The sequence below is a fragment of the Lepisosteus oculatus genome, chromosome 5 (assembly GCF_040954835.1).
Source record: "Lepisosteus oculatus isolate fLepOcu1 chromosome 5, fLepOcu1.hap2, whole genome shotgun sequence".
NCBI lineage: Eukaryota > Metazoa > Chordata > Actinopteri > Semionotiformes > Lepisosteidae > Lepisosteus > Lepisosteus oculatus.
Window position 1 is genome coordinate 38,834,291 of NC_090700.1, and position 13,773 is coordinate 38,848,063.

General features: G+C 49.1%; 1 protein-coding gene across 2 annotated transcripts in view; it reads right to left on the reverse strand.

Annotated features, from left to right (window-relative positions):
• Positions 1 to 2: 2 nt before the first annotated feature.
• Positions 3 to 13,773, reverse strand: part of pik3c2b (phosphatidylinositol-4-phosphate 3-kinase, catalytic subunit type 2 beta) — a 47,350-nt gene continuing 33,579 nt past the window's right edge. For both annotated transcript variants that reach the window (XM_006628457.3, XM_015342728.2), the window contains exons 16-33: positions 12,894 to 13,082; positions 12,142 to 12,235; positions 11,765 to 11,859; positions 11,246 to 11,426; positions 10,625 to 10,732; positions 10,174 to 10,266; positions 9,740 to 9,869; positions 9,156 to 9,292; positions 8,185 to 8,354; positions 7,702 to 7,858; positions 6,984 to 7,093; positions 6,290 to 6,491; positions 5,966 to 6,090; positions 5,122 to 5,239; positions 4,294 to 4,381; positions 3,373 to 3,479; positions 2,933 to 3,061; positions 3 to 2,780 (exon numbers count right to left, since the gene is read on the reverse strand). In XM_006628457.3, the coding sequence (XP_006628520.1) occupies positions 2,589 to 2,780; positions 2,933 to 3,061; positions 3,373 to 3,479; positions 4,294 to 4,381; positions 5,122 to 5,239; positions 5,966 to 6,090; positions 6,290 to 6,491; positions 6,984 to 7,093; positions 7,702 to 7,858; positions 8,185 to 8,354; positions 9,156 to 9,292; positions 9,740 to 9,869; positions 10,174 to 10,266; positions 10,625 to 10,732; positions 11,246 to 11,426; positions 11,765 to 11,859; positions 12,142 to 12,235; positions 12,894 to 13,082 (2,425 nt within the window). In that variant the 3' untranslated portion in view covers positions 3 to 2,588. The remainder of the gene's footprint in view (positions 2,781 to 2,932; positions 3,062 to 3,372; positions 3,480 to 4,293; positions 4,382 to 5,121; positions 5,240 to 5,965; positions 6,091 to 6,289; positions 6,492 to 6,983; positions 7,094 to 7,701; positions 7,859 to 8,184; positions 8,355 to 9,155; positions 9,293 to 9,739; positions 9,870 to 10,173; positions 10,267 to 10,624; positions 10,733 to 11,245; positions 11,427 to 11,764; positions 11,860 to 12,141; positions 12,236 to 12,893; positions 13,083 to 13,773) is intronic.

Here is a 13,773-nt window from a genome sequence, read left to right on the forward strand (position 1 = left end):
AGTTTTTATTGTTTAGTGCAAATGATAATACAAAAAAAGAACCCCAACAACAACGTTAACAAATACACAAATGAACACATTACATTTTAATTATTCAAGAAATCTAAAAATAAAAAACACAGTGGTGTAAAATCTATAATAATGATCATAGTAACAATAATCATAATATTCTCAGTATTTACAACACACAAAGTTATGTTCATTTTGAACTTACATTCCATTCCAATCTGTACTCGAAGCGCTGGGGCGACAGCCCCTCTGTAACCTCTGGGCTGTTCGTCAAGGGGCACCGCCTCCTTATCCGTCACCCTGAACGCCGCACTGACGCCAGCACGCAGCTGTGCGGCGCACTCCCTCTCGCTATCAGCAGCTCGCACACCTGCAGCACAGACCGCCTGGCCCGGCTGCCGCTCAGGACAGCCCTGGGGGAGTGTGAGCTCCGCTGAACCCCGGTGAACCCCGGTGAACCCCAGTCTCCAGGGCTGCTGTCTGGCGGGCCCAAATCACCTCCTTCCCTCAGTACCGGGAAGGAGCGCTTGAGATGATCAGTTCGGCAAGTCACTAGTCTTTCATCTGGAGGGACAGAACCCAGTCCAAACAGCTGCCCCCCTTGCCCCATCACCCCCTCCCTGAATAAACACAACAGGGAGGGTCCACTGACTGGGCACTTCCTTCCCCATCTTCCAGAGCTTGGTGATCTAGGACTCGCTGACATTACCTACACGCATCCTTGTGAAGAGAGCAACTTGGGCAGGACAGGAATCCACCATTACGCAACCACTTGTGGTCCCAGAGCTGAGCTCTGCTGAGCTCTGCACTTGGCAAGCGCACTCTGCTGAGCACACCCTTATCACAGACAGCACTGCACTCTACAGCAGGACAAAACTGACACTGCCTCTATTTTTAAAGGTGGGACCTCTTACTGGGAAGCCAGAGAAGCTCTCCAGAAAACAGCAGAGCGAAAACAACGTAAACAGCAAAGTCTTCTCCTAACGAAGGGAACAAGACCTTAAAACGGACTTAACAGCTGATAAGGGGAAGTGGAGAAAGACAGTGGAAATACTACAGCTAAGAAACTACAGTTGCACTGCGACCTTATATACAGTACTGTCTCTGTACTGTCTGATGGACCAGCTCTCACCGATTCCATCCCAAATCCTAGAAATAGACTGGAATACTGGGCATAACTGTACAGGCACTGCACCGTGGAAGCTGAAAAAAAACGTCAGTGACCACAATCGGCAAACAAGTTGGTGATTCCAGTCTGAAGCCCATATTTCATATTTAAAAAGACAATAATACCTATTACGACTGGCATTTAGCACCATGTAAAAGATTTACTGGTTAATATCCAGACCTAGTGACACAGAATAAACACCTTTGCAGACTTTTTAAAGAGATTAAAAGTGCTTCAGCAGACAAGCATATGACACGACAGCACAGAGCCAAGCAACATCTGGAAAGTCTTTGCTTAACACTGCCGAATCTGAAACTTCTGTTGTTCTGTGGGAATCACAGTGATGTGTAGCTTCTTCCCAGTCTCTCTACACTTGATTAATGCTACAACTAGAATGTAAACAAAGATCTAGCAGGGAGCAGGAGGTGGGAAATAAACTATATACAACTATATACAACTAGACAGAAAACGTTAAGACTCCACGAGTCAACAAATCCAGTTGGGCTACAAAATGAAGTCACTTGATAGCCCAAATTCATAATTTCTTCACCTATTAGCCTCACACGATGGGCTGCTGGGTATTAACACCCCTTTCCGATTTTACAAGACAAAACCAGCCAACCCTCTTCATTTCACTCTTCGCTGAAAGACTGGTCAGTCTTAATTATTAATACACAGAAGATAAAGCCTAAGTATAAACTGGGTATATATGTAAATCACATTACATAAGGATATATATGATTTACATGATATATCCAGGCCTGAACTGCTTTTACAGAATAAGAAATAACTTAGGGCTCCCTGTGTTTTTTTCATCCTAACAGGGGTTCATCTCATCCAGTCATCAGCGCCATCACAACAGAGTAATCTGACATCTACTTGGGCCCCGTACGCTGCAGATACCTCTCTCGTGTGCACAGCTGGGGGCTCCACAGAGGAGCACGCCTTCAAGTGGGATGTCCTCCCAGCCTTGTTAAAACTTCTCGCCCCAAAACGTTTTGGTGCTGCCAGACTGGCAGCTCGCCAACAGCGGTTTCCAGCCACACTCGCTGTCCCGGGCAGACGCCCGCCTGAGTCCTGGGTGACAAGGAAACGGACTGTCCTGGAAGGTCAGGTGTCTGGCACAGTGTTGCCCTGCAAGCCCACTGCGGCTCTCTGAGGAGAATCCAGAGGCCAGACTGCAGGAAGGGGCAGGCAGGTGTGAAAGTCCTTCATAAACCCGATAATGAAGCATTGTTACAGTGTCCAGTGATTTTACTCCATCACTGAGTCTCCACGTCTCCGGGGAAACGTCTCTCCCTCGAGCCCCCACTGGGGGTATAACTCCGTCTTGAGCACCAGGCACCTCACGCACACAGTGCTATCTCCCGTCACGCTCCCGTCCTTCCTCTCTCCCCTCGCACCCTGGGCCCTAGCGAGAGGAGTCCTGCCCGCCCGTGCCCAGCTGGTACCAGTCCACCCAGCGCTGCCCAGGTCCGAGGCTCCTGAGCGGGATGAAGGTCTCCCCGAGCAGGGTGTTCTCCCAGAAGGCGCCCTCGCCCAGCACCCGCAGGTGGATCACGCGCTGCTCCAGGTCCCCCTTTGGAATCCCATCGTACACCAGCTGCAACACGGGGGACACGGGACGGTCAGCCAGCGCAGTCACAGCTCCCACTCCCACACCCCCCACGTGTCAGGTGACGTCTGCGCCCTCCGAGCCCCAGTCTTCCTCCCTGCACCCTGCCCTCTCCCGGACTCCCGGACTCCCGGACTCACCATCTCATTGTAAGTGGGGTTGCAGGTGCGCCGCGCCACCTTCGTCTTCCTCTTGCTGGTTTTCTGGGGGTCAGGGAGGAGGTAGAGTTTGACGTAGGGGTCGGGGGCTGTGCTGTCCTGAAGGGGTTGCTGTGGGACGGGAGAGACCAAACCGGGGTTACAGGCAGCTTTGGCAAAAGAGCTGGATTTGCTCAGTTTGCTGTATGCTGGGGGCACATATAGCAGGAAAAGAGGGGCTAATGTAGCATGTAGGTTTGCTAATTAAATGTTTTTAGAATTAAAATGCTTTGGAAACCAGGCAGGAGTGAAGGAACGGAAGCCAATCCTTTAAGCGCTTTCAAACAGACAACACTCAAAATGAAAGGTAAACGAATAAAATCACTTTGAAGCCTCAAAGCTTCAGATCTGTGTGTGTGGGGGGAGGGGGAGGAAACACTTACAAGTCCGCGGATGTGCATGACCATGACGAAGAGTTTGTCGCCCTTGTAGCAGATGGACAGCTTCACCTCTCCGACCACCTTTCCGGCTGGGGGGGTCCAGGACACCTCTGTGAGGCAAGACACAGGTTTGAGAAGAGGGCAGGGGGCAGTCGGGAGGGAGGTGAGCAACACGTACAGTACAGCACTGCAGCCACAGGTACAGCAAGGCTGACCCTTCACTGCAGGAGCACTGAGCACGGGCGCGGTCTGCTCACGTGGAGCCATGTATGCAGTCAGAGAGCTAATGGCTTGTGACCAAATCTGTTTACTGCCTGGCTTGTTGTTGCCTTTGATTCAGGAGCACTAGCTTAGTCATTTCTAACACGTTTAACTTAAAATCCGATAAGGACATTATCAGGCTAGATAATACACTTTGGCAACTTTCAGCCCTCTAGAGTGATTGTCTTGACAAATACCATGAACTCATTCTGAAGAAACATATTTTACACCAATTACACAACTAGGATCCAAATGACCTTTGCAATGTAATCGCCCAAGAAGTTTACTACTTCTGATGTAACCCATCATGCTTGTTTTTTATTTCTTAAGTACCTGCAGTTTCAGTTCAGTAAGAACAAAAGCAGACTACAGCATCTTCTGCTACTGAAGTAAATGGGGGCTGTTTTAAGGACATAAGAAAGGTTACAAATGACAGGAGGCCATTCTGTCCATCCAGCCTGATCACAACAAGCAGTTAATTGATCTAAGGATGTCATCCAGCTGTTTCTTGAAAGACAGAGGGGTATTGGCTTCAACAATATTCCTGGGCAGCTTGTTCCAGACTCCCACAACTCATTTCAGCTCAGCATGTTACATCCAGCTTACAGTATAACAAAACAACTTCCTGTGCAGGAGGAAACGGAGAGAGGGTGAAGGACTCACCTGCTGGTTTTGCTTGGAGGGTGTTAATGCTGGTTCCAGGTTTCTCATCCCGAGGGAGGGGATGGAAGAAGGTATAGACGAGATCACTCTGCACAGGACAGAAATGTGGCAGATAATACCGAGAACGCACCTGTCAGAGACTGCATGACGTTTACATTTCATTCTTATGAACAAACAGAGATGCACCAACGTTTATTCAAGTTAAGGATGTTCCATTTTTGAGACTGATTTAACTGGCTACCATCAACTCTGAAAATTATAGTTAATAAAAAATAACACCCATAAGTGACAAAGTAAAAAAAGAATCCAACACATAAGAGTGGAATAGAGGTGCACAATACAAAAGCAATGCTTATTAGAAATAAAACACCAACAAAAATGACAGTAAAATATTTCAAAGGCAGCAATAACAAAAAGAAGAATGACAACCTCACGGAACACTGTGGAAATAAGTCACTCATGTCCGATACTGAAACAAGTTTTAAAATAATGATTTGTGTCGGACTTGAAACTAATGTATTTTTTGTGCCGCTCCCTCGCGTGCCACTTCTCTCTTGCAGCCATTCCTCAGAAAGCAGACACACCTTCCTGCTACATCTTCACACACGTGAACCATGCCTCATGCCTCCAAAAACACCCATCTCCCTCCACTAAGAGCCAGATCAGAAAACGAAACTGAGTGCTGTGACTCCCTGCGGCACAGTCGTGCCTGGCTTTCGAGAAACAAGCCTGAGTGTCGGACCAGAACTCCTTCACTTCAGGCATTGTGTTTGTGGGGTGGGGGAGCGTGCGGGGTCAGAGGTCAGAGGTCAGAGTTCAGATGTTTACCTGCGCCACCTCTGGGGCGGCATGGATCAGGTGCCACACGTATCCATTCAGCTCGTCCTTGCGCCGGTCCGCCATCGCCTCACCACGTGACCGGCCAATCACAAACCGGCTGGGGAAGCTGTCATGGGATTTAAACATTTTTTTTGTTTTTGATAGGGAAGAAGCCTTACAGCTGCCCAGTTGCTGGAGACAGAGTACTAACAGAATAAACACCAATAAACTTCTGTATGAGACAAAAATCTGTTGGCCAGACACAGAATAGTTTTTTGACATCTGTTCAGGGCTCTTAGGGTTATTTCCTATAGTACATCGTTCTACAACAGACCATCCTTGACCAATTAGTAATTACTGCTTCAAAAGAGATAACATCATTTTTTCTGCTTGAATTAAGAAGCTTAATTAACTAGCTCAGCTTCCTTTCAAGCAGTCAACAGCCTGAGGACTGATGAAATAAAGAGAAACAAGCTCTGTGACAGACAGCAGAATTTTAATCCAAAGGGTGCAGTTTTAGGCTATTAGTCTGCCGGTGTGCTACTGTATTATGCAAATGATTAACTCATCAACTAAACTCGCAGAATCCTATTGAAAGTTTTACCATCAAACATTGATTTAAAATAAAATAAAATCTATTACATTATTTACAATTACATGCTTTTTTTTCTAATCACAGGAATTGTTGGGGATGGCCTATGTAAAGCCTATTCAGAGCAGGTATAGTGAAAAGCAGAATCCGATTAGAGAGTAAGGCCTTAAGCATGATGGGAATGAAGCAGTGGGGAATTCTGGGAATGCAAGTTTAAAAATTGTGGAGCAGCTGGGATTGGGGAGAAGGGATTCATCTTACCTGGGCAATTTGGAGGAGGGGAATATAAGACGCAGCTTGCTGTGCAGTTCGTGAAATTCCTCAAAGCTTCTCTGGACCAGTATTGACCCATGCTGACCCTCACGAACAACCTTCACCACGTAGGTCTACACAGGAGAAAGAAACACGATTGGAGAGGAACTCGCACACTGTCTCTGCTGCCATGGTTCTCCAGTACCAGTACAGAAATGTGACTCATTTCAATGATACAATATTCCATGTTGGAATTATTCCACCTAAAGACATAACTCCACACAGTACAACAGAAAACTTTGCTAAGCAGCCTACTGCTGAAGTCACACTCACATATCCTTTGTTGGGGCTGTAGGTCTTGATGTGGCGGCACACGAACAGATTGCTGATGAGCCCGTCGCTCTTCAGGGTGTGGACCCGCGGGGCGAAGGACAGGGAGGGGCGCTCCTCCGAGGAGGCGAACTTCATCTGCGCCAGGTTGTGGATGAAGAAGTTGAGCTTGGTTGCCACGCTGCCCAGGCTAGACTCGATCAGCCTGCGAACGGGACGCAACAGCTCTGACACGCAGGCCTGCAGCGCGGCAGGCCTCCGGAGAGAACAGAGCACAGTACATCCTGATGCAGTGGAGATCGCCACATGTCACTGCCTATTCCAGCTAAACATACAATTCACAGTAAAAACATACATTGTAAATAAGAGCACTGTGAGCGCCTCAGTGTCCATGTATCTGGAACAAGGACACTTGCTAGTATATTATTATATTTCACCAATGAACGGATAGTGAAGATGCTGTGTTGAATTCCTAAAAGTGTCACACTGAGATCTGACACTGCAAGCTTGTTTTTTAATGAACAATACAGTTTTCTATTCATGCAGGCTACCAGAGAGAGAGAGTAGAAAGCTCTGTGTCGTGTGGATCAAGACCTACAATTAGGCAAGTTATTTCCCCCTGAGAGTTACTCTCTCTCCATGGCTCCGTAAGGGAGCGGAGTCCTGTCAGGAGAGGAGCCGGACCTCTCTGCCTCACCTGGTGAAGTACATGGTGGCATCCGCCTCCGACTCATGAGGTCGCAGTGCATCATAGACATACTTCAGATCCTGCAGGTCCGATAGCTCTGGAATTCCACAGGACAGCATCTGCGCAGGGGTCACACAGAGAGCAAGAGGTCAGCTGCCTCGTGCCCTCAGACAGCCTCTGTGCTGAGGCCAGTTCAGCGTGGCACTGGTTCTAATGTCTTGAAGCCCAAGGAGATCACCATTTTTGACCATATTAAGGGGCTGGAATCTTTGTTTTTGGGATGACAACCAATTCACTAAACTGTAGAAGACAAATGCTAAATACTGAACTACATCTTTCTCCCAACGATCTTCAGTGCTAGCTATGTTCAGGTACTCAGTACGTGATATACTGTAGGCCTTAAAAGCAAACATGGCTCTGGCTGGGGAACCTCATGTAATGGCGTGAAACAAGGCTAGGGCCTCATTTACTGTCCAGATTTCTCACTGTGAGGAAGCAGTCCACCCAATAGGAGAGAATTAAACAGGTCATTTGTTCGCTGTTATTAGAATAAACAGATAACCTCTCAGCAGTGCTTTAACAGACTGCATTCTCGTGCTGTGAGTGAATCAAGTTAACCCTGAATCAAGATGCCATCAAGATGTAAGACGTCGAGATCAAGATCCCCTCCTCCCCCCCATGTATGATGGGGAACAGAGGATCGTGGCGAGGGGCAGGTGGCTCGTACCAGGCCCAGCAGGTTGAGGAAGAGGTGCGTGTGCTTGCGGATGAGGTTGTAAGCCTCGCAGCACAGGTCCACGAAGTCATGGAAGCGGCTGGACGGCTTGTCGCCCCCGTTGATGACGTACGCCATGTCGGACGTGAAGACGAAGGGCGCCCGGTCCCTGCAGCACAAACCCCCAGACAGAGACGTCAGCTCCCCAGGCTGTACGGCCTGACCCTCTCTATGGCCAGCACCTGGACAGTCACCTCCTTCCGTGTTGTCATTTGTTTAATACATCTAGTACATTTTCATTTGATATTCTATACTCTAACCCTGCTAAAAATCCCCAAACTATGATTTTATAAGATGCTAAAAATTGTGTACTGGCACCTTGTGGGTAAAACCTGAATGACAACATCCAGAAAGTACAGTAAGTCAGATTTTCTCCATATCCAAGCACAAAAACCAAAAGCAGTCCCGCCGAAGGATTTTTCCTTTGCTCCTCACCGTTTAATGTTGCCGAACATCTGCGCGTGGCCGAGGAACTTGCCGAAGTCGATGTGGAACATGTGGCCGCTAGTCTTCAGCATGATGTTGTCGTTGTGGCGGTCGCAGATCCCCAGGATGTAAGTGGCTACGCAGCAGCCTGCGCACGAGTAGATGAAGTTCTCCACCGCCTGGAAGAACAAAAGGCTTCTTTAACTCAAGATGGCGAGCGGACACCGAAAAAAACAAACCAGGCAGGAAAAAAAACACTGTGGCTCTTGGGAAGCAAGGGTACCTCGGGGGTCCCAGGATAACCGTCTCCTGCCAGGGAACGGCTGAGCACACCCCAGCCAGAGGAGGGGAAAATATCCCCAAGGCAGTGGCAGCTGTGCTTTAACACTGGATCTGGTCGAGGTCCAGCCCACACTCAGAGCTGTCAGGGACACCCTAAAGCAGCTCATGTCAAGGTCTAGCCCCAAGTCACAGTTATCGGGGACCCCAGAAAGCTGTTCATGTCAAGGTCCTGCCCCGAGTCACAGTTATTGGGGACCCCAGAAAGCAGCTCATGTCAAGGTCCAGCCCCGAGTCACAGTTATTGGGGACCCCAGAAAGCAGCTCATGTCAAGGTCCAGCCCCACGTCACAGTTATCGGGGACCCCAGAAAGCAGCTCATGTCAAGGTCCAGTCCCGATTCACAGTTATCGGGGACCCCAGAAAGCAGCTCATGTCAAGGTCCAGCCCCAAGTCACAGTTATCGGGGACCCCAGAAAGCAGCTCATGTCAAGGTCCAGTCCCGATTCACAGTTATCGGGGACCCCAGAAAGCAGCTCATGTCAAGGTCCAGCCCCAAGTCACAGTTATCGGGGACCCCAGAAAGCAGCTCATGTCAAGGTCCAGCCCCAAGTCACAGTTATCGGGGACCCCAGAAAGCAGCTCATGTCAAGGTCCAGCCCCGATTCACAGTTATCGGGGACCCCAGAAAGTTGCCTCACCTTCTCATACTCGTCCTCAGTGGGGTTGTGTTTCTGTAACCAGTCGGCGAGCGGACGGTCCTTAAAGGAGCCGGTCACTCCGTGCTCCACCTGGATCTTCCGAAGGGTCTCCGCGTTGGGGATCATCTCCACCATACCTGAGACAGACACAGGGGCATGACAACCCGCACCAGTCCTGCACCGCGAACAGCTCTGTCTGCGGACAGAAATCTTCCTGAACTTTTTTTAATATGGGGTGATAAAATCATGATCATGCCTGGAAGTACAGCTGGGGGAGCTGCAGGGAACAGATTCATTTGCTGAATCAGAAAATTGCTTTTTTGAACAGCTATGTTGTAACCACATGAAGGAATTAACATTCAGAAATGACATAAAACTGGAAGGCATCACCTACTTGTATAAAAAGGTAGCTGATGCCTGGAGATTAAAAATGACATTTGTCCTGACTGAATATAAAACTGTCATTCAGATACTTAGAATGAAATGTGTTGCCTTGGATGGAAAAAATCTTCAAGCAAAAGGTGAGAGGGGTCTGGTCTGTTCTGTCCTACAGGATATTCGGCCCCGACCCCCCACCCCCTCACCTCGGCCCCGGCCCGTGGAGAAGCAGCGGAAGATGACCATCCTCATGTCCAGCCCCTCCTGGATCCAGATCTTGTTCATGATGCGAATGATCTGCAGGGTCAGCATGTCCTGCCGGAGGTCATCCCCAGACTGAGGGGGGAACAGAGCAGACTCTGGGTCACGAGCACGCTGGGGATTAAGTGCTCAAGAACTTGGCTAGAATATTACATTTTCCACACTGGAGTTCCCATAAAGTTCCCCTCAGCAAGTGGGATTTTCCTTCCTTTCTGCGGGAAGTTTTGAAATTACTTTAAGACATTATTAAAATTACTAACATTTTACTACCGAAGTAATTAGAAAACTGTGCTACACAAAAATTGAAAATGTATCTGTGGATCCTGAAAGGCAGACTGAGATTACTGCACGCTGCAGCGTCTGAACAACCTGGCCGTACCTTGAAGATGACATTGATGCTGTCTCCCAGCGGATCGACGTTCTGGAAAGACAGCTTCAGAGGAACAGCGTTGGAATTGAAGTAGGAGCAGGACTGGAGAAAAAACAGAGGTCGAGCGAAGGTGTTAGCAGTGCGGAGAGCCCCGAGGAATGGATCTTCTATTTTCCATGCTTCCAAAATATGATTGTCTGTGTGCTACAGTCATACTCGGGTATTAAAAAGATCACCTCACTCTAAAGCAAAGCACCAAATGTAAAGGCAGCTTAGAACTCCTCACTGTGAGAATTCCCTCGCAGGGAAAAGGAAGATATAACTGCTGGTAGCCGTGCCTTGTGACACAATGGCATAGGATTTGACTGAGCCGCACACGAGGCCAGGAGGAACTCCTGTGCTCGCGGACACACAGAGCCCAGCACACACAGACGCCCCCTGCTCTCCCACTCAGCCCCACCTGGATGTTGATACCCTTGACCAGCAGGCTGGGGTTGAGGGGCAGCCGGCAGTTCTGGCTGGTGGTGAAGAACTGGCGCACCTCCTCCAGACCCTCCCGCAGAATGGCCTGCAACACACGGGAAACACACACACGCACGCACAGGTCACAAGCGCAGCACGCACCAACGTCTTGCGCTACACTGAGAAATTTCACAGCCACCCCATTTCAGAAACTGCTTTTTCTTAGGGAGCCGCAGAGCTATGTAGCTGTCATCTTATACCGTCTTATACTGGGGGCAATTTAGAGATGCCAATAATTCCAGGCAGGATGTCTTTGAATTGCGAGAGGCAGCTGCACCATCCAGAGAAAGCCAACGCAGATCAGGAGAGAACATGCAAACTCCAAAAGGAAGGTTCCCCAGGCCGGGACAGATGTGTGGCAACACAGCAGACATAATGGAGGAGATCGTGTTAGTTTGACCCCTTATTTTAGAAATATTTTATGTTTTAAAAAAACAAAATATAAATTTGAATTTAAAAACAAATCATTAGGTTTACGTATTTGGCATATAATTGTTTCCAAGGGTTCTTCTGCTCTGGAATGGAAGAGAGACAGAAAAGACCAGAACCAGTCCCTGACCTGCCGTGAGGACGGAGAGGCGTCTCGCACCCGCTGCGCCACCTTGGACAGGATGGTGACCAGCCAGCACTGCCGGTCGAACTCGTCCCGCAGGCCGCGGCCCGCGCAGCACAGGAGGGCGGCCAGCAGGTACTGGTAGCGCACGCTGAACTGGGAGTCCTGCAGCGCGTCCTTCAGCAGCCTGCCGGGGGGAGAGGAGAGGCTGTGTTCACCGGACAGGGCACACAGCTCTGGCACCCAGGCCAGCCAAGGTGACACTGCATAACTGAATCACCACGCTGAAGCCAGTGGCACCCTGTCAAGCAGTAACTCTTAATGCTCCTGAAGAGAGCTCATCCACAGGGACTCACACTGAGAACTAACACAATGCCCTTTAGTCCTTTAAGTGAAAACAGTGATACTTCTTAAAAGCACAAAAATCAATTTGTTCAATGACATCAAATTTGAAAAGGTCATGTTCAGGCCATTCATCGTATAAGCTCCTCCCTGTGCACTCTGCAGGAGAGTGCGTGTACGCACCAGAAGAGGTAGTGGGCAATCCGCAGGTCCCCGATGGCTCTCCGCAGTAGGAACCTCACCAGCGGGCTGTCCAGATAGCACTCATACTTCAGAGCCTGTCCAGAGGGAGGAGGGAGATGGGTGAAAAACAGACATCCCTCTGCCCCGATGAGTGACAGTTCTGACCTTAATCATCGTAATATCTAGGGGCGATAGACATCTATATATGAGGTGTTTCCTTTCTAGTTCCCACACTGTGAGACTCTAGAATATACTCTGGAGTGCCTTGACTATATTTAGGGGGGAAACATACCCCAGCAAGCCTTTTCACTGTGCCACCATAAATCTGACACCCCTTTGCCCCACCCTCCCTTGTTTCCCTCTGGGATCCCAAATACCTGCACCAGCTGGGGCAGGAAGTCCAGCAGCTCTGAGTCCGAGATGGAGTCCATCCAGTGGACGGCTGTCCTCCTGAGCTCCTGGTCAGGAAACCTGGGACAAACCGGAGCCACGCATGTGGAATTAAAACCTCACAAACTAAGGCGTGAAGATAGGAGACGCGCGTGGGAGAGCGAGTTCACCAAAGAGTTCATGGTCCTGCACTTCGAGATAAATTATTTCTACAACATCCATCCATTTTCTAACTGCTTCTTCCAATTCAGGGTCACAGGGAAGCCCGGGCCTATGCTGGCAAGCAGCAGTCACCAGGCAAGGTACATCCTGGACAGGACACCAGTCCCTCACGGGGCAGACAGACAAAATCACAATGAACCTACAGTAGCAGTACCGTATGTCTTTCGACAGTAGGTGGAAACCGGAGCACCTGGAGGAAACCCAGGTGAACATAGAGTGAACACAAACTCCACACAGTTATCATCCGAGGAATCCAACAGTTCATGTCTATTTCTTAAAGCTCATCAAAAACCTTTAAAGCATCTTGGACAACAGCTGATCAGGGTGAGAGTGCTGTCTGACCATGCCTTTCTGCACTAAAGGCCAAGGGACAACATTAGCAAAGCCCTGTGAGGAAGCAGTGTATGAGCAACAGCAGGACGGAGCTCAGGATCTCCGACTGTGGGAACACATCTCCTCGGTCAGGCTCAACCTCCTTGCTGAGCTGCCGGGAGGCCAGACTGGAGGCGGCTCTTACGTGGCGTGCAGCAGGCCCAGCGCGTCCAGGTGGTTCATGCAGGCCCACTGCTTCAGCAGGGCGTAGATATCGGGCAGGCAGGCCCACTCCCAGCTGGGGGCGCTGGCGAGCACCAGGGGCAGAGAGCTGTTTTCCGAGTGGCAGAAATAGCGATTCTCCCACAAATGCCGGCGGTCCTCCTGGGTCAGCCTGGGTCAGGGAGAGGAAGAGAAAGAGTGTTGCATGAGGGACTCTGCTGTAAGACACAGGATCACAGGGGACAGAAAGCAGGGTAGACAGTCAAGGGAGACATGTGAATGAGGTTCAAAGAAATACTTCTGAACACTGCCTCTTACTCCCATTTTACACCCCACTGCGTTTGCATGGAGCTCTCAATCCTGTCTCTACTCGGGTTTGCTTATTGCTGCTATCTAAATGCTGCTGAAGATTACAGTTGTTACCCAATGTAATGTGAACTATATGTAAGCTATTATTCTGTACTAATCTCCTGTATAGCTGCTAACCGTATGTTTATGCATACTGCTGCACTTATTGTTTCATGTTCTTGTCTCCAACATTTTGTGGTGTTGTTTCTCAAGTGAGGAATCACTCAACTAAGCATTTCATTGGACTCGGGTACATATGACAATAAACTTGAAACCTGAGCTTGAAACTTGAGGTAATGAAGTTGTACGCCACATCCTCGTTATACAGCACGCACAGGGGCTAGCTGAAATCTGACAGGAAGAGGCTGTAATAAACAGACAGAGATAAACCGGGGATTATAACCACTCCCTACTCTACCACAGGTGTCAATGTCCACAATTCTGCTATATAACAATGAGGAAAAGATGCATATCTAGAAACAAGTAAAACAATGAGTGCTGCCATGTACAATTTG